Source organism: Podarcis muralis, chromosome 7, assembly GCF_964188315.1.
Source record: "Podarcis muralis chromosome 7, rPodMur119.hap1.1, whole genome shotgun sequence".
Lineage (NCBI taxonomy): Eukaryota > Metazoa > Chordata > Lepidosauria > Squamata > Lacertidae > Podarcis > Podarcis muralis.
Genome location: NC_135661.1, coordinates 20,809,535 through 20,827,864, shown reverse-complemented (window position 1 = coordinate 20,827,864; position 18,330 = coordinate 20,809,535). Strand labels below are relative to the sequence as shown.

The window sequence follows — 18,330 nt, the reverse complement described above, 5'->3', positions numbered from 1 at the left end:
TTCTCTAAACGTATGTTCTTCTTGTTCTCTTATTCTATATGTTAAGTACACAAGCTGTGCATATTCCATCAGCTTAAGTTGCCATTCTTCTTCAGTTGGGACCTCGCTCGTTTTCCATTTTTGGACTAACAAAACACAGGCCGCAGCAGTGGCATACATAAATAGTCTTTTTTGACACCTGGGAATTTCCATCTGAATTATCCCCAACAAAAAGGACTCTGGGTTTTTTGGGGGGGAAGGTACTTTTAAACATTTTTTTTCAATTCATTATGGATCATTTCTTCTGCGTACTTGTTCAATCTGTTGCCCAAGTCCTATTAATGGGCAATGTCAAAACCTCTCATGAAACTTCATCTTTAAACTGGGCTCAGGGCTGTTGAGACTGAGGTATCTTGAGGATGTATTCTGCCACATGTCAGCGACGAAGGAATATTGCACTTGTGATGTACTGGGCCATGCATCCATCATTTATTTATTTCTGTAAGTGCAACATGGTGCTATCGCTGTGAGAAAAGAATACTGGACCGAAAGCTGGTGTGGTGCCGTGGTTAGAGTGTCAGACTAAGGCCTGGGAGACCAGGGTTCAAATCCCCCACTCGGCCTTGAAGGTCTCCATTGGGTGGCCTTTGGCCAGTCACTGTCCCTCTCAGTCTAACCTACCTTGTAGGCTTGTTGCGGAATTTAAATGAGGAAGGGGAGAGCCTTGAGATCCTTGGGGGGGGGGGGAAGGTGAGATATAAATGTGATTAATGTATAAATAAATTTTAGATGGGTCTTTGGCTTGATCCAGTATGGCTCTTCTAGTGTTTTTATGCAGTTTCCAGAGTGGTTTAACAACCAATCTATCTTCACAAAAAAGCTCTGGAAATAGTAGCTCTGCAAGGGGAATAGTGAGAGGTGTCTCCTTACAGCTCTCAGCGCTCTTAACAAGCTATAGGTGCCATGATTCATTGTGGGAAGCTATGGGTGCTTAAAGGGGTATCATAGTGATTTAAATGTATAGTATGGATGTAGCCTCAGATTGCCACCGCTTATATATATATCCTGATGTTGTTAATCCCACTTCTTAGATAATTATGGTCCCTAACCTTGTTCATGGAGCCCAAGAAAATAAAATCTCTCACTGCCTCCATTTCTTCCCCTTCTATTTGCCAGGAGGTGATGGGACCAGTGGCCATGATCTTCGTTTTTTTGATGTTGAGCTTCAAACCATATTTTGCGCTCTCCTCTTTCACCCTCAATAAAAGGTTCTTTAATTCCTCCTCACTTTCTGCCATCAATGTTGTGTCATCTGCATATCTGAGGTTGTTGATATTTCTTCCGGCAATCTTAATTCCGGCTAGGGATTCATCCAGCCCAGCCTTTTGCATGATGAATTCTGCATATAAGTTAAATAAGCAGGGAGACAATATACAGCTTTGTCGTACTCCTTTCCCAATTTTGAACCCATCAGTTGTTCCATATCCAGTTCTAACTGTAGCTTCTTGTCCCACATAGAGATTTCTCAGGAGACAGATGAGGTGATCAGGCACTCCCATTTCTTTAAGAACTTGATGAGTTCGACCAAAGTGCGGGAGGCAGTGGAAGACAGGAGTGCCTGGCGTGCTCTGGTCCATGGGGTCACGAAGAGTCGGACATGACTAAACGACTAAACAACAACAACAGCAAACCTTGTTTTGCTCTGGTCCTCGAGTATAATTATTATGAGCCAGGACTGGGGGTGGAGGTGATGGGGACATCATTTGTCCCAAAATATCTGGTTGGGCTTGCTTATATAAACTGACACAGAGCCCTTCTTTTGACAGAGCCCTTCTTTTGACAGCAGAACAAGGTTCTCTTTGGCTTGCTTCCATTTCTGCTGCACCCATGAAGAACGTTACAATCTTCCTACTGGTTCTGGCTTGTGGTAAGTCTACTTTTCTGCTATAGTTCTGTCCTCAGTAGAGCTGAGAGTTCTTTCCAGAACTGTTGTTGTTGTTTGAAAGAGGGGTCTCTGGGATGGGGTCTCTTTGCTTCCCCTGTGGTCCCTGTGATGGTGGCAACTGATGGCAAGTACTTTCCCTGCCCCCAACAAGCCCTCAGACTGCCCTCACTCTGATTTGGCTTCCTGGCATTGCCATCAAGAAACCAGCCCGAGGGCAGTGCATTTTGCAGCCAGATGTGGGAAGAGGAAGAAAAGAAAAAATCTGGCAATTGGTATTCAGGGATATACTGCCACTGAATCTGGGTGTTCCTTTCACAGTCGTGGCCAATACCCCTAGGCAGGGGTTTAAAGCCATCTTCTTTTGCCACCAGGTTACTTCTGCCCTCCAGGCAGGCTCACCAGTCCAAACGCCTTGACTGCTCATGCCACAGTGCGCTTGATCTAATTCCCAGTACTTTCACGAACAGGCTCAACCTCTCAGTCCAGGACTGGGCAACCAGCAGCCTTAGGACTGACTAGCTGTGATCCTAAGCCTAATTTAAATCAGTGGGGGGGGGGAGAGAAAGGAGGTGTCAGAATGGCAGAAAGAGAGGCGGAAAGAAAGGAGAGAAAGGGGTGGCAGAAAGAGAGATAGAAGGACGCTGTGATAAAGAATGAAATGGGGTAGCAGAGAGAAAGATGAGAGAGGGGGGGAAGGGAGGGAGGGAAAGAGGGAGGGGGAGAGGGAGAGAGAGGGAGGGAAGGGATGGCAGAGGGAGGAAGGAACAGGAGGCGGCTTTGGCCCTACCTACTGCCAGCAAGTGGCTGAGAACGGTTTACCTCTAAACCACAGAGCCACAGGCTTGCCGATCAGAAGGTCGGTGGTTCGAATCCCCGCGACAGGGTGAGCTCCCATTGCTCGGTCCCTGCTCCTGCCAACCTAGCAGTTCAAAAGCATGTCAAAGTGCAAGTAGATAAATAGGTACCGCTCCGGCGGGAAGGTAAACGGCGTTTCTGTGCGCTGCTCTGGTTTCACCAGAAGCGGCTTAGTCATGCTGACCACATGACCCAGAAGCTGTTTGCGGACAAACGCCGGCTCCCTCGGCCAGTAAAGTGAGATGAGCGCCGCAACCCCAGAGTCGTCCGCGACTGGACTTAGCGGTCAGGGTTCCCTTTGCCTTTACTGCCAGCAAGTGGCTGAGAACGGTTTACCTCTGAGAGAATGTGGCAGCAGGAGAAAAGGTATCCCAACCCCTCAGGAAGGCTTGAGACCTCAACCGCCATCCCCACCACAAAGAGTGCTTTTCCACATCAACTCCCTTGCCTTTTCAATCTGTATCCCCTGCTCCCTGTCTCTTTGCTCTTCCCTCCAAACAAGACTCTGTTGTTCTTTCAGGAGCCGCTCTGGTGACCGGCCTTGCCTCCCAGTTTAATGAGATGATCCAGATGAGCACCGTCACCTACACCCTGGCCAACTTCACCAACTATGGGTGTCACTGTGGGGCAGGGACTCAAGGCTTCCCCGTGGACGCCATCGACAGGTGAGGCTCACCTGAGATTACCAGGCATTGCTCACCTCTTGGTCTATCATCATTCTCTTACAGTTCAGGGGTTTTACAAGTCATGGTGAAGGGCCATTAGAATATTGTTCTCTATATGATCCCAAAAACCTGTTTGAGGCATTTTCTCCTCTCTCATATGTTACGCCCAAACCCCTTCCTTAAAGGGGGGAGGGAGGTTTTTACACCAGCCAGAAGAACAAGGCTTTTTCTTCTTGCTTAGATGTTACAGTGAAAATGGGCCCCTCTCTCTGGAATGTCTGGCTTAGGCGGGTAGAGATAATAAGCAAGGTTGAATGGGTGTTACTGTAACCCCAGACCGGGGGGGGGGGGCTGAAAAGGAGGAGGCGAACTGAAAAGGAGGAGGGTAACACAAGAGACAAAGCTATATCTTATTGCTATTAGTGTAAATCACATGTTTTACATATGAACACGTGTCTATGCATTCTAAGGGGTATAAAAAGTGGGCGCACCCTGACTGGGGTGTGCAGATTGCGAATTTATTGCTCTGTACCTTTGTCCTGCATATGCATTTCAAATAAATTAAATCCTGCAAGGTTGGTTGCCACTTCATGTGACTCTGTGCTCCAGGGACCCAATAGCAGATATGGAAAATGTCCAACAAGGGGAGTCTCAAAAACAGGGATGGGGGACCTCCATATTTGCGTGCCTCTCCCGTACAAAGAAATACACGGAATCCCTGCATGCACCAAGCTAGCATATCTGGGAGGAAGTGTCTTGCCTAGCCTCTCTGAGATGCTTGCTTTCTACAGACAAGGAGCTTGTTTCACGCGGAGGATAATTCAAATAAACTGCCTCCACCTGCATTATGATATGAACCAGTCTCAGCAGGGTTATACCACAGACACTTTCAGCGGTAGAGCATCTGCTTTGCACACAGAAGGTGCCAGGATTGATCCCTGGCATCTTCAGGTAGGGCTGAGGGAGACTCCTGCTTGAATATGCTGCCATCAGAAACATGCTGTGCGATACTGGGGAAATCTCACAGGCCACCGGAGACCACGGTTGTGGCCGCCATCTTAGTTTTTCCAAACTAAGCCCATTGTGGGCAAAAGAAAATTACACGGCAGTCACCATTTTAAAATATCAGATGCACTTTAACAACAACAACCCACAGTGCTCCAGAATATTGAGTTCTGAAAAATCTAAGATGGCACCAGAATGGGCCTGATTCATAGCACTTCCTTGCTCTCTCGTTTTCACGTCACACGCAGGTGCTGCCACAGCCACGACTGCTGCTACAACAAGGCCGAGATGTTCGGTTGCAACCCAAGCACCCTCTCGTACAGGTTCTACACCCAGAGGGATAAAATTAAATGCGGTGAGTTGGTCCAGCGTCGAGCCAAAGAGCTGGTTCAAATCTTTTCTATTTCCGTTCCCCCAGCTCAGAGCACCCCTCTTTGCGGAAACTGATGCTGAGGTTACCACCTTTCTCCTCTCTCTGCAGTCAAGTCGCGGGACCGGTGCGAGAAGCTCGTGTGTGAATGTGACCAAAAAGCAGCCAACTGCTTCCGGAAGCATCTCTTTGCCTATAACCTCCAGTTCAAGAATCACCCAGCGAACAACTGCAGGGCACAGCGGCCATTTTGTTGAGCTGCATTTTAACGGGAAGCAGAACCAGAGGATATCCCATGTAGGGTGGTTGATTCAGGGGGGAGCCCAGCCTGCCTGATTATTATAAGGGGGGGCTCAGCCTATATTATTATTTTGGGGTTCTTAGCATTGTGTTAGGTTAACTGAAAGCAAGAGAAGCATTTAGAAAATTAAGTTGCCGTTTATGTTCCCTCTATTTTATTTGAAGCGAAGGTTCGTGGGTTGTATCTAAGACCTACTCAGGTTAGTCATGCCCAGTAAACTTCAATGGGTCTACTCTGAATAGGACAGACATTGGGTACAACCCAGGGTAATCCCATTGGGTTGTATTTGGAGTAGCCCAATGAAATGAGCAAACGTAAATTAGCCATGTACATTGTTTTCAATAGGTCTGCTCTGAGTAGGACCAGCACTGGACACAATATCTCCCCCTGTACTCCATTGAAGAGGCTACCCCTCAGGCTGCTTTTGTTTTCTGTTTTGCTTGACTTGTCTCATAGTCTGGGTGCTTAATCATGATGGATAGTGTGTCTCATATCTTAGGGCGCTCTTCTTCTTGCACAAGAATTGCATCCCTGCTTTCCCCCCAAGAATTTACCTACCAAGTGGAAACACAGATCATTTTGCTGATTGGATGTCATAAAACCCTTTCAAAACGGCAATAGTAATAATATGCATTTGAGTCAAATAAAATATTATCGGTATCTCCATGTTGTTTGACTGTGTGGAATTGGGAGCAGAGTGAAGGCAGCTCCCCATTTACATGTGTCCGAGGGACTCGCAACTGTGCGCACGCGCATCGCAGCAAACCCAGATGTGGCACGAAAAGCGAGGGACATGGCCCTAAAAGAGTACGCAAATGGCGAAAATGGTGCAAAAATAGCGTCTAGAAATCCCACGAGCCTTTGCAAGTGCGGAAGCTTTTGCAATGACATTGGAGGCCTGTGGAGAGTTGAGGTTTGGAGCGAACAATTGTGGTGGAGTATGGTGGGTTTTTGTTTTCGAAGGGTTTTTCATTCCCAACCCTACCAGGAGATGTCAGGGATCGAACTTGGGGCATTCCGCGCAGACAGCACGGTGGGGCAGCAACGTTCCCCTGACCTCTGAGCAGCAGAGTCATGGCTGATTATTTGGGGGGAGCGGTGCACTCGTAACTGCAATGTTGGAGTGTGATGTTGCGGAGGTGCAGTTGTGCTAGTGGGAGGACCTGATTGGGTCAACTGGTGTTGCGTTTGCACCATGCTGACCTCATGCCTCCCTCTTTAGCTCCCAGAAAGCCGCAGTGACACAGCCAACTGGAGGTCCAATAAGTCACCGCCTGTAGACTGTGTGCATATTTCTTTCTATGCATATAAATACCTTGGGCTCTACTTTGCCGTTTCTCAGGAGCCAACTACTATATCTGATTTGGCAGCTGGCCCCAAAGCTATAAACGTGTACCCAATAAATATCACTTTATAGCAAGGTCCATGACATAATTTTCTCACCTGGTTCAAAGATGCGTAGATCCGAGAAACTGACAAGGAAGTCATGCCTAATGTCCCGGGAGAAAAATGTCACCCGTCTTTATTTATAATCTTGTAAATAAGGTCCGTCCGTCCCTCCTGCCTGGACTTCCCTCTTCCCTCCCTTGCAATTCATACCCCTTCGCTCCCGCCACAAGCATTTTTTAAAAATATGTTTCTTTTTTGCCCAGAGATATATTACATTTCCAGCATATAAACACAAATTTCTATACACGCTCAACAGGAGGCAGTTTGGGCGGCAGAGGCTGTACCAGTACAGGCTCTCTGACAAGTCCGTTATCTATGAAAACAACAGAACGTGATTTTTGAAATAACAAGAAGAAGAAGAAGAAGAAGCCATGTTTTAAAATCAGGAACAGGGAACTTGTTTTAGGCCTTAAGGCAAGGGAAATCACAGAAAGGGTAAGGAAAATGGCAAGTAATGGCAGGAGTGGGAATGGGGTCCTTTCCAGCACTATAATTCTGTGATTTTATGAAATATATTGAGGGGGGGCACTGTGGTGGATTGACTGCAGTTGGTAGTGAGTCAGGAAGCCTGCTCATCATTTTTAGTTCTCTGCCATGCTCCTGAATGATGCTATGGAGGGATCTAATCTTCCCATTGAACAAAATCGATACTTTCCATCCTGCTCCAAGGCTGTAAAAACCAGTTTGCCAAGTCACCTGAGGCTAGTGAGATCAAACCTCCAGGGCAACAGTGGGGCAGAAGCAGGACATAGGAGAGCAACCCGTGGCCTGCCTGATGTTGATGGACTACAACTCCCATCAGCCTCAGCACAAGCAGTTGATCAGGGATGACGGGAGTTGCAACCCACCAATAACGAGAAGGCCGCAAATTCACCACTTCCATTTTAGAACACGGATGAGGAAGCTGTGGCCTTTCAGACATTCTTCACATCATCCTGGACTGTTTATTGGCTGATGGGAGCTGGAGTCCAGCGAGGTCCGAAATATCTACAAGTTCTCGACCCCTGCTTTAAAAAGAAATAGGTTTCCCTCTCCATTTCATGGCGTAAACATGGGCTAGTTACTCTTAGGGCTGTGTATATCCTCTTCAGAAGTTTTTTGGGGGGAAGGGGATGTAGGGGGAAAGCCATTTGGTTGTGGGGTGGTGACCATGGGGAGATGTAGCGATCAACGCAAAGCTGTGTGGGGTGACCAGAGACACTGGGTCGAACTGCTCCTGTTCTGGATGGACCCGATTCAGCCACCGGCCGCCTCTGTCCCTTCGGCTTCATCCGCCGCACGTAATCTCGACTCTCCCTCTGGAGTTGGAAGGAACCAGCGTTCTCAGACGATGTCCGTGGTGGTTTTGAGGGCTATCTGTAGGAGTGGCTGAAGTACAGGCTGCGGCGGTTGAGTTTCTCCGGATTGTTGGATGCCATGTGAGAAAACTCGCGGAAGATGTCGAGATAGGTGGCGTCTCCTGTAGAAGACAGACATAGACACCGAGGATGAGCTGACTGCCCTTTCTCTTCAGCGAAATCAGTGTTAACGGGGAGACAAGGAAAGATGCCGACAGTGCTGACTTCTGCACATTTAAGGCACATGGCTTCTCCAAAGAATCCTGGGAACCAGGGCTTGTTTTATCCAGGTGGAACTGACTGGTGCTCAGTTCTGGCTCCTCTCAGGTGGGCGCCATTGCTATTCTAAGAGAAGGAGGGAGGCGTTCGTGGTGAGTTCTGGCACCTCTTTTTCTAGAAAAATACCATTCCCAGCTCCCTCAAACTACAGCTCCCAATAACCTTTGAGGGAAGCCATGTGTCTTTGATGTGCTTTCTCTAAAGGCTTATTGGCCCAACAATTTTCTAAACATTTCTTCCATTACATTTTTGAAAAGAAAATGGCAAGCATTTTACACGACAAGTGGGAATGGCAACAAAGTTTTGCGGCACATTAGAATGCTTCTGTTCAGGGCTCAAGACCACCAGCCACGCCCCTTTCAGGATACTCCATTCCATCCCCATTTCAGGATACTCCCTTCCATCCCCTTTTCAGCTTTTCCTCCAGCTTGCTCGGTACTCACTGAGGTATTTGGGGCGGGAGCAGCTAACCTGTGGCCCTCCAGATGTTGTTGAACTAAAACTCTCCTCTTTCTTGAACTTGCTGTCTGTGGCCAACGGGCGTTGTAGTTTCAGTAGCATCGGGAGGGCCACAGGTTAACCCTTTTCCTTAGGGCTGGATTGGAGAACTTCCACACAGAGAGGAAATGCAGCCCCTCAGGCATCTCTGCCTGGCCCTTGGGACACTCCTCAGAGGCCACACCCCTCACGGTTCCTGCTTCACACTGCAAATACAGTCGTACCTTGCTTTTCAAACGCCTTGGGAGTCGAACGTTTTGGCTCCCGAGAACCAGAAGCGATTGTTCCAGTTTTTGAACATTCTTTGGAACCCAAATGTCCAGTGTGATTTCCGTGGCTTCCGATTGGCTGCAGGAGCTTCCTGCAGCCAATCGGAAGTTGCGCCTTGGTTCTTGAACGTTTTGGAAGTCGAACAGACTTCCGGAACGGATTCCGTTCGACTTCCGAGGTACAGTACATCTGTATTGATGTCCAGCTGGTGTGTGTAGACAATGCCCCTTGCTTGCCTGGATGGAGAATAAAAAGTGTTGTGTCCGTGTGTGTAGCAACAAGTCTGAAGTACAGAGGTAACCTTTAGCTGTGCTGCTCTACCCATTTTTCTCTCTGGCCCCTCCCACCCCTGGCATGTGGCCCTCAAAAGATTGCCCAGAGGGGAATGTGGCTAATAATAATAATTTCATTATTCGTACCCCGCCATTCTGGGCAGCTTCCATCATAGTCTAAAACATCAAACGTTAAAAAACTTCCCTACATAGGCGGAAAGCAGCCTCCCACCCCTGACTTAGGGGTCCCTGCAATTGCATTGCTACTTTACCCTTGTATGTGGGCGGTATGTAAGCAACGGCACTCAGCGCTGAACATCGGAAATAGAGGGAGTGATACAATGAAAATATGATGGCTGCAGATTTCCAAAGAATTACGAAGTGGCTCTTTTGCAGGGGGGGCTCCATTCCTGGCCCCCATCTGCACCGGTGGAGCATGCATAAGCTCACCCCGCCCTGCCCTGTTACACCCCATTCTGCCCTGCCCCCTTCTGCCCCCTTCCAGGTCCAAAAGGACCCACACATGAGCAGTCACACATCAATTGGACATGTGCAAGATGGTTGACACCTGTATTAAAAACAAAGGATACTACTGGTGCAAGGGGGGGGGGGTGAACAGTACATTGTCCATGCATCATACATGATACTTATATAAATGCAAAAAGAAATGCATGGAATATACCAGGATGCAGACATAGAAAGAAAGAAAAAAAAGAAATCAGTTTCAGGATCTGTCTTGCTGCACGTACACCCTTAAGGACATTCCTGTATTTCTGGCCAGAAGCTTAGCGAACATTTAAATGGTAATTATGGGTGTGCATTTGCTCTAGAATGAAAGGGGGAAAATGGAAAGGAATATGAACCTGTGCCTTTCTTTTTACTACCACTTAAGAGGACAAGTGTTTTTTCTCCTCTCTCTCTGTCGATTTGGTACAAATCGTATATTTATTTGGGATTCATCTGGAGCCCTGATGGCTTTATGCTCCCCTTGTGGCCAGGACTTCTTTTCTTTTATTCCCCCCCCCCCTTTTTTTGCAATTTTGCCTGACGCACGCATTTTTGCAAGCCGATTTCCCGAATACGATTCGTTTTCATATCTCATCTTCACAAATGTGCGCATTTTCATGCACATTCCCACCTCCACCCCCCAAATATGCACATTTTTGTTCACATCATTTGGTTGCCAAACTGCAGCAGAAAATCCAGGGAAATCTGGGAACGTCAAAGGATAGCTGTGCTTTGCTCTGCAAAGTGTAAATTGGGTCAGATGATCAGATCACCCCTTGGTCTCCTTGATGATGTATATGATTGAGCTGTCACATCACATGTGCGGTAAGGTACACGGACCACACACCACTGGATCAGCTCAAAGGTCATCTATACCAGTATTTCCATTAGTGGACAGACAGGGGCCTCTGCTTGTGTGGTGTAGTGGTTAGAGTGTCAGACTAAAACCCTGGAGACCAGGGTTCAAATCTTCATGAAGTCCCACCAAGTGACCTTGGAGCAATCACTATATCTTGGCTGACCTACCTCACAGGTAGAAGTGTGGGATATAAATGGGATAAAAGAAGCCAATAAAATTAGAGTATAAAATTCGGGGAGAGTGCAGATTTCAAAGGACAGCTGTGTTCTGGCTTGTGTGTTGGGTGGTATGAGTTAGGTAGGTTTGCCCTGAAATCTGAATTGAACCAAAGCTGATCCCTGCAGTCAATACCTGCATTAGAAACTGTGCATGGTTATCCTACATGTGATCCAGCTGTGCACTGATTTAGAGCATCTTTTGGGGCATCTTCTGAGATTCTGGCCTAGGCTAGGGTACCCTTTGGGGGCAGCCTGAAAAGCAGCCAGCCCAAGCTGGGAAAAGAGGCGCCTCTTTTCCCAGCTCGGGCTGGCAGCGGCCATGGTGTGCAGAGCAGCCCAAGCCCAAGCCCACCCCCAAACCCAGACATTTCCTTTAAAATGTAAAAATCTGCCCAGATGGGCATGTTGGCCTCCATGGCCAGGTTTTCCTGGACGTATGGCAAGCCTATCAGTGTTGTTCTCCGGCCAAAAGTTGCCTTCCTCCCAAAACTTCCTGCCGTTCAATAAGCAGCAGGAGAAAATGGAGGCTTTAGCTTGGGAAATGATGGAGGGTTTTGTTTTGTTTTGTTGTGTTTCCTCACGTTCTGATTCTCTCGGGGCTACTGAGCACACAACTGATCACCCAGTGGATAAACTTGGTATGTACTTTTCAAAGATTCTTCCAGGGTGTTATTTTCAGCAAGCTGCCAGCCTTTGACCCACTCTCCTTTTTTCTAGGAAACTGCTTGGAAGAACACAGGGAGGGAGATCTAAACTGATGTCAAAAAGCCAGCCCAAATGTGCAGAGAACTGGAAGCTCCTGGTTGAAGCAGATCACATCCAGGCTCCTCTCCAAACTATAGGCCAACATTTACCAACTGGTCAATTTTCTGTGCTGTGGGTGTATAACCCAAGTTTAAAGTGTCAGCCTTTAGATTTCTCTCTCTTCCTCCCTGGAGCTGGAAGCTCTGGAATATTCACATCCCAGATGCCCAAGGACCCAAGACATCTGAATTCCTATAGGCTCGGGTATCTTGGGACCATTACATTTCCCAGGGTCCCTTGCTCCAGAAATGCTGTTTGCCAGGAATGCAATCCAAGCTGGAGAAGAATTGTGTCAGATGTGTAACCCTCTACGAAGCCAGTCATTAGGCTTCTCTCCCTCCCTCCCTGATGTTGGTATCACTGCAATATTCATATCCCAGCTGCCAGAGAATCTGAGGCATGTGGTTTTCCCCCTTGAATATCTGAGTTTCTATGGGCTCAGGTGCCGTGGGAACATTATGTTTCCCAGGGCCCCTGGCTCCTGAAATGCTATTTCTCAGGAATGCAAACTGAGCCAGAGAAGAATTGTGCCAGATTCAGCATACTAGTAAGCATTACGAATGCACTGAAGTTTTGCTCTGAACCTGGTAATTACGAGTACCTATAGCATCATTACTCTGCTTCTGCCAGAACTAGAACTGTAAGCTCTGTAAGCTCTGTGATGCAAGAGTCTGCCTTGTTACCCTGCAAAGCACTTTGTATCCTGATCGTACCCTAAAAAGACATCAACTGGATAATAAATAATACATGCACACATGGCTATCTGTAGCCAATAATTTTCCCTTGCCACGTTCAAGCACACCTGTGCAAAAATTCTGGTGGACAGCGGGTATCAGCCCAACAAGAGCAACTGGCAGAAATTGGCAAATCTATCCTTTTGGGTTTCTCTCTGCGTCTCATGTTTCCAAGTTCAGTTATTCATATTTCTACATTGGTGTGTCATTGGTGTTTCGTTACAAAATGTCTTCGTGGAAATTTGTAAGCATTTTTGTGCGAACGTCTCATAATACACATATTTTTGTGTGCAATTTTGCAAAACATACACATTTTTGCAAAACAGCTTCCTCTAATGTGATGCACTTTCATCAACTGTTTTTACTACTATATATGGTTTCTTTCAATGCACACTTTACCTTAGTGTATGCCTTTGGGTACACAGTACTTGGCTGAAGAACTACATTGCAAAATTCAGAGACAAGCAAATTTTGAAGGTTGGTTGTGTTCTGGTTCACGTATTGTTTGCGAAAGTGCAAATCCGGTGTGCTGACCTTCAGATGCAAAATGCATCAGGTTTCCCATCCCCATCAAACAGTTACAGCCAAGTTTTGATTATGTATCCCCCTTCCAAAAGCAACAGAATAATGCCAACCCTGCAGTCCTTTGGTTTGGACAAAAAATACAGAGAAAAACATTTTTTTTAAAAAAAAAAATAACATTTTGGACAGCCCTTGTACTCCATAGTGAGTTAGAATTAATGGAACTGCTGAAGGAGGAGTGAACTGCAGTTGTTATGCCACTAGGTTGACACAAGCTAACAAATCTAGTCTCTGATCTAAGCCCCTGAACACATGATTTGGGTTCCTAAACCTGAACATTGGGAGCCAACATGACATAAGAAGGAGCTGTAGCTCAGTGGCAGAAGGTGCAGAAGCTCAGCTTTGCATGCAGAAAGTCCCAAGTTTGATCCCTTGTATCTCCAGGTAGGGCTGTGAATGTTCTGTGTCTGAAACCCTGGTGAGCTGCTGCCATTCAACAAGATGGGGTGGTGGTCTGACTCACAGTATGAGGCAGCTTCCTATGACCCCAAGTCTCAAGGGATGGGCAGTAGTTCATTGGTAGCACATCTGCTTTGCATGAAGTCTCAGGTTCAATCCCTGACATCTCCTGGTGGGGCTGGGAATGCCCTCTGTCTGAAACTCCAATAAACTGCTGCTGATCAAGTGTAGAATAGGGGCAGCCAATGCCGATGTTGGGGACTACAAACCCTATCAGCCCCAGTCACTGTTTGTTGCCCCGCACACATTCTTAGCTTGTCAATAGCCTCCTTAAACTGAAAAGACCAGAAATGGACATCTTATTCTGACTAAACAGGACATGGTGGGCGATAGTCAACTAAGTTTTACTCACAGAAGAGCCATTGAAATTAATATATGTAATTTAGTTGTCTTCTTCATTAATTTCTGTGGATCTACTCTAAGTAAGACTTAGTTGCTACCCACCTCAGAGAAGACTCTTTGAAATGAGTGTCCATGACTTCAGTCCATTAATTTGAATGAGTCTTCTCTGAATAGGACTTAGTTGGCTATAACTCTATACGAGACACAGGCAAACTCGGCCCTCCAGATGTTTGGGGACTACAACTCCCATCATCCCTGACCACTGGTCCTGTTAGCTAGGGATGATGGGAGTTGTAGTCCCAAAACATCTGGATGGCCGAGTTTGCCTATGCCTGCTCTATACTTTGGTTGATGCGGAGTAGTGTCAACAATTGTGACTGAAGTCTAATGCGTTGTCTACTAAAAACCACTAGATCAGGGATGAGGAACCTGTGGCCTTCCACGTGTTCTCCTAGCCCTGCATCACCGCTGACCGTTGGCTATGCTACCTGGGTTGATGGGAGTCCAAAATATTTAGAGAACAGATGGGGAACTATTGCCCTCTGGGTGTTGTGGAAATACAAAACCCATCACCCTTGACTCTTGGCTATGCTGGCTGGGGCAAGTCCAGCAATGTTTGCAGGGCTACTGGTTCTCTGTCCCTGGCTTAAATAATTTCCACATGAGCTGCTGCGAAGCCAGGCATCGTTCTTCCTATATTTGTGTATCTGATTTCCCCCCTCCCTAAATGCAGAAATGCATCCCTAAACGAGATGAACGCTGCAACCCCAGAGTCGGCCACGACTGGACCTAATGGTCAGGGGTCCCTTTACCTTTTTAAATGCAGAACGTAACCCATTTATCCATAATGAAACTCATTTCATTATGTTTTAGCTCAGTTCTCCATCCTGTCGGGATAATCTGTAGCTCAGTGGTACAGCATCTTGCTTCGCATGCAGAAGAACCCAGGTTCAACTCCCAATGGCATCTTCAATTAGGGCCGGGACTGTTCCTTGCCTGAAACCCTGGGGAGGCATTGCTAGTCAGTGTAGGCATACCAATGATCTGATTCAGTATAAGGCAGCTTTCTGTGTTCCTATGATCGTTATGTTGACCCCATGTACCATCCTAAATTAACAAGGAGAGGGAGGCAGGTGACGTGAACTCAACACTAATGGGGCTAATTCAAGGGGGTAATCTTTACTACCCACTTAAAGAGTAGCACCCACTTAAAGAGTGGGACGCGGGTGGCGCTGTGGGTTAAACCACAGAGCCTAGGACTTGCTGATCAGAAGGTCAGTGGTTCGAATCCCCGTGACGGGGTGAGCTCCCGTTGCTCGGTCCCTGCTCCTGCCAACCTAGCAGTTCGAAAGCACCTCAAAGTGCAAGTAGATAAATAGGTACCGCTCCGGTTGGAAGGTAAACGGCGTTTCCATGTGCTGCTCTGGTTTGCCAGAGGCGGCTTAGTCCTGCTGGCCACATGACCCGGAAGCTGTATGCCGGCTCCCTCAGCCAATAAAGCAAGATGAGCGCCGCAACCCCAGAGTCGGCCATGACTGGACCTAATGGTCAGGAGTCCCTTTACCTTTACCTTTAAAGAGTAGCAAGGGTTTGTGTTTGTGTGTGAATATATTGCCCTAGATTTTGGCGGGGAGGGGTTCCCAAAGCTCATAGAGTTAATATAGAAAACAGAAGCAAGACAACATAAATAACAAGAGGCGAAGGAAGAAGAGGTAAAAGATTTTACTCTAGATTTTTATTAACAGTGTTTCAAGAGACGGGAGAAGGAGGGGGGGGGTCAATAAGACACCAGAGCAGCAGAATTTCTGTGGGGTATTCTCAGTTGTGTGTGCGTGTGTGTGTTGATGTCCCCCCCCCCCTTTCCTGGTTAAAACCATACAAAGATAAATAACATACAGAAGTGTTTGGATTTTTCCGTAGGTAGACTCAGTCGAGGCCAAGCAGGCAAAAGTGAGAAAAAACAGGAAGAGGTATTTTTTTTAATTAAAAAACAAACAAACAAGCCAGTGTTACAAAGATTGTACTGAAAAGCAAGTTGAAGTGATAAGAGGAATGGTTAATGTGCTGGAACGTTATTTACAGAGAGTGGTTCATGTCCTAGATGACTACTTCCTCTCCCACCATCGTTTCCTGTTGATATTAGAGCCTCAACTAGCAACTTCAAGCTGTTCTCAGCAAAACCATGTGGTAGTGTTCCTCCTGGACTATACCACTTTAAGACTGGGCGGTGGGGACGACGACAACAACATTTTGAATGTTCCCCATATAGCCTCTCCCATGCACAAAGAACAGATAAATAAACAGTCCATCAGGATAGAGTGTGACCTCCCCCAGCCACCCGCATGCCATCGTTCTCCAAATGCAATACAGAGTGAGAGGTTTTGCAGATCTCACCTCCCACCCACATCTCTGAAATGGTGAGATCCAAGATGGATGCCATCACATGATTTTGCTGATCACACGGCTCAGACCTGGCACAGCAAAGCAACAGCGACGTCAACCTTCTCCAATGCTGTTTAAATAGAGAGTGATTAAAGCCCCTGATGTCTTGATTTGAATATGGGTCCTAATTTTATAATACAAAAGTTTCTTCTGAAGGAAGGAGGGGTCCAGCATTGCACAGAAGCACCCTGTGTGCTTTCTGGGTGTATATGGAGTCCTAGAAAGGCCAGGGTCATATAGGGTCAACAGATGGGGGGGGGGGAGTCTGCACTGGAGGGGGGGGTGTCTCCTAACAACTCTCAGCATCCTTAACAAACTACAGTTCCCAGGATTCTTGTGTTCTTGTGGGCATATACCTATAGCTTTATAGCTTCCAATGCCTGGCAGTTTGCATTGTGAAGGTGAATGTTCTGGGCTGTGCTTGGGGGAATTGACGTTCTTTTCTTGCCAGTGGCGCTGAGCTTTCTAACCTTCTAGTTCTTCCATTGCTAGTGGTTGTCAAAGAGCACCGCCATGTGGTAAAGACACATATTTTGAGTGGAAAATAACGTTCGCCGGAACGTTACGGTAGTTGGAGTTGCTCCACTGGGAGCTGCGGTGGACCTCTTGCACCCTAAAAGGGCTCTCCTGGCTCGATGCCCATCAGTACATCGCATTCCTAAGGAAACAGCACTCAGTATTTTACGTTCTCTTTCAATATTTGTGTTTCTCCTTTCCCCGCAACGCTCCACAAATCTTTTCCCCAGCTCACAGCACACACCTTTCCCCCAGCTACTCCAAACACCTCTGCACCCCATCCACTGAACGCCAAGCCACACACGTTTGTCATGAGTGTTCGCCAGCAAGGACGTCTCCAAATGTGGCGGGCTATCACTCTCACTAGCCCCCACCTATCATGGCTAGGGGTCAAGGATGGGAGTTGTAGTCCACATCTGGGGGGGGGGGGTATACTGGCAGCTGCCAAGCTAAGCAATTGCTAACCAGAAATCCAATTTGCCTTTGGACGGCAGCAATGACGTTCCATTTTGGTCTCTTTTCCCTGCCCACTCCTTGTTCACAATTCTTGTCTTCCACCTTCATATCAACTACTGGTCTCATTTGCCCAATGAGTCAGCCCCTCTAATAGTGAACCCAGGTGGCAAATGCCAACACCGGGGAAACAACATCTAGAAATGTGCACCATGCCATAACAGTCACGTGACAGACTGCAAAGAATCCTGGGAGTTGTAGTTCTCTAAGGAAGGGAAGGAGTCCTCTAATGGAGAAACCTTAGCATCCTCCCCTAAAGCTCGCTTCTAGGGATGGATGGCTTCTCTCTCTTTCTCATTTTCCCAATCTTAAATTCAGTTTGCTCATCGGTTTGCATTATTATTTTTTAAAAAATAACCCTCCCGAAAATTTGCCAGCATTTTAGGGCAAATTTCTCCTGACAGACACACTTTTTGTATGTGATTTTTCCTAATATATAATGCATTTTTGTATTTTATTTTCGTTGATGCATTTTTAGCACACTTTCTCCTAATATTCACATTTTTTCGTCGGAGAACAGCACCACAAGATTCAGAGAAGTGTGAATCGCAAAGGATAGCTGCGTTTAGGTTGGCCCATTATTTTGGTATGTGTGAATTGGGGGGTTTCGTATTCAAGCATGAGCTGAACATAATTTCTCCCTCTTCTCTACTCACTTCCCAGGAGTCTTTGCAGGAAGTCAGGACCATTAAAGAGGAATTAAATTGATGCAATATTACAGTGCTGATGCACTCTCTGCCTTATTTCCACCTTCTCCCAGGGAACAATAGTCAGCTGGGGAGGGAATGTGGCTGTGAAGGAGAGTTTTGCTTTGAGTGGAAAGGGGTGCTACTTTCTTCACAAAGGCAACTTTGCAGCTGCAACTGGATTTTGTAACCCAGTGTGCAATTCAACACTTTAAAAGAGTGGGGAGAGAAGGAGATCTGACGCATTTCAAATAGGGTTATAGAGAGTACAATAAAAATATTTCCATATTGGAAGGGAAAGGCCATACAAGCCAAACCTTGCAATGTTATACCTAGCTCTTTGTTGCAAAGTAACCTGGAATTATGTACATTTTCCCCTAACGTCCCTCTCTTCCAGTTCCAAACACACACAGTCCATGCTGTTCCAGAATCCCCATCAACCA

General features: G+C 46.8%; 2 protein-coding genes across 2 annotated transcripts in view; one reads left to right on the top strand and one right to left on the bottom strand.

Moving 5' to 3' along the window:
• Positions 1–1,807: 1,807 nt before the first annotated feature.
• LOC114602953 (phospholipase A2 homolog otoconin-22-like) lies at positions 1,808–5,780 on the top strand. The gene is made up of 4 exons (XM_077931353.1): positions 1,808–1,906; positions 3,300–3,444; positions 4,698–4,804; positions 4,931–5,780. Exons 1-4 carry the CDS (start codon positions 1,867–1,869, stop codon positions 5,074–5,076), a joined length of 438 nt encoding a protein of 145 aa, XP_077787479.1. The 5' UTR covers positions 1,808–1,866; the 3' UTR covers positions 5,077–5,780.
• Positions 5,781–6,611: 831 nt separating this feature from the next.
• ACAP3 (ArfGAP with coiled-coil, ankyrin repeat and PH domains 3) overlaps positions 6,612–18,330 on the bottom strand; it is a 148,370-nt gene continuing 136,651 nt past the window's right edge. The window contains exon 26 of the mRNA XM_028740832.2: positions 6,612–8,028. Within this exon, the coding sequence (XP_028596665.1) occupies positions 7,922–8,028 (107 nt within the window). The 3' untranslated portion in view covers positions 6,612–7,921. The remainder of the gene's footprint in view (positions 8,029–18,330) is intronic.

Bases quoted from the DNA above. Each gene is read 5' to 3' on its own strand.
- LOC114602953 (XM_077931353.1), top strand. From the start codon at position 1,867: ATGAAGAACGTTACAATCTTCCTACTGGTTCTGGCTTGTG. The intron at 1,907-3,299 runs GTAAGTCTACTT...TTGTTCTTTCAG, and splicing joins CCTACTGGTTCTGGCTTGTG to GAGCCGCTCTGGTGACCGGC. The intron at 4,805-4,930 runs GTGAGTTGGTCC...CTCTCTCTGCAG, and splicing joins GAGGGATAAAATTAAATGCG to TCAAGTCGCGGGACCGGTGC.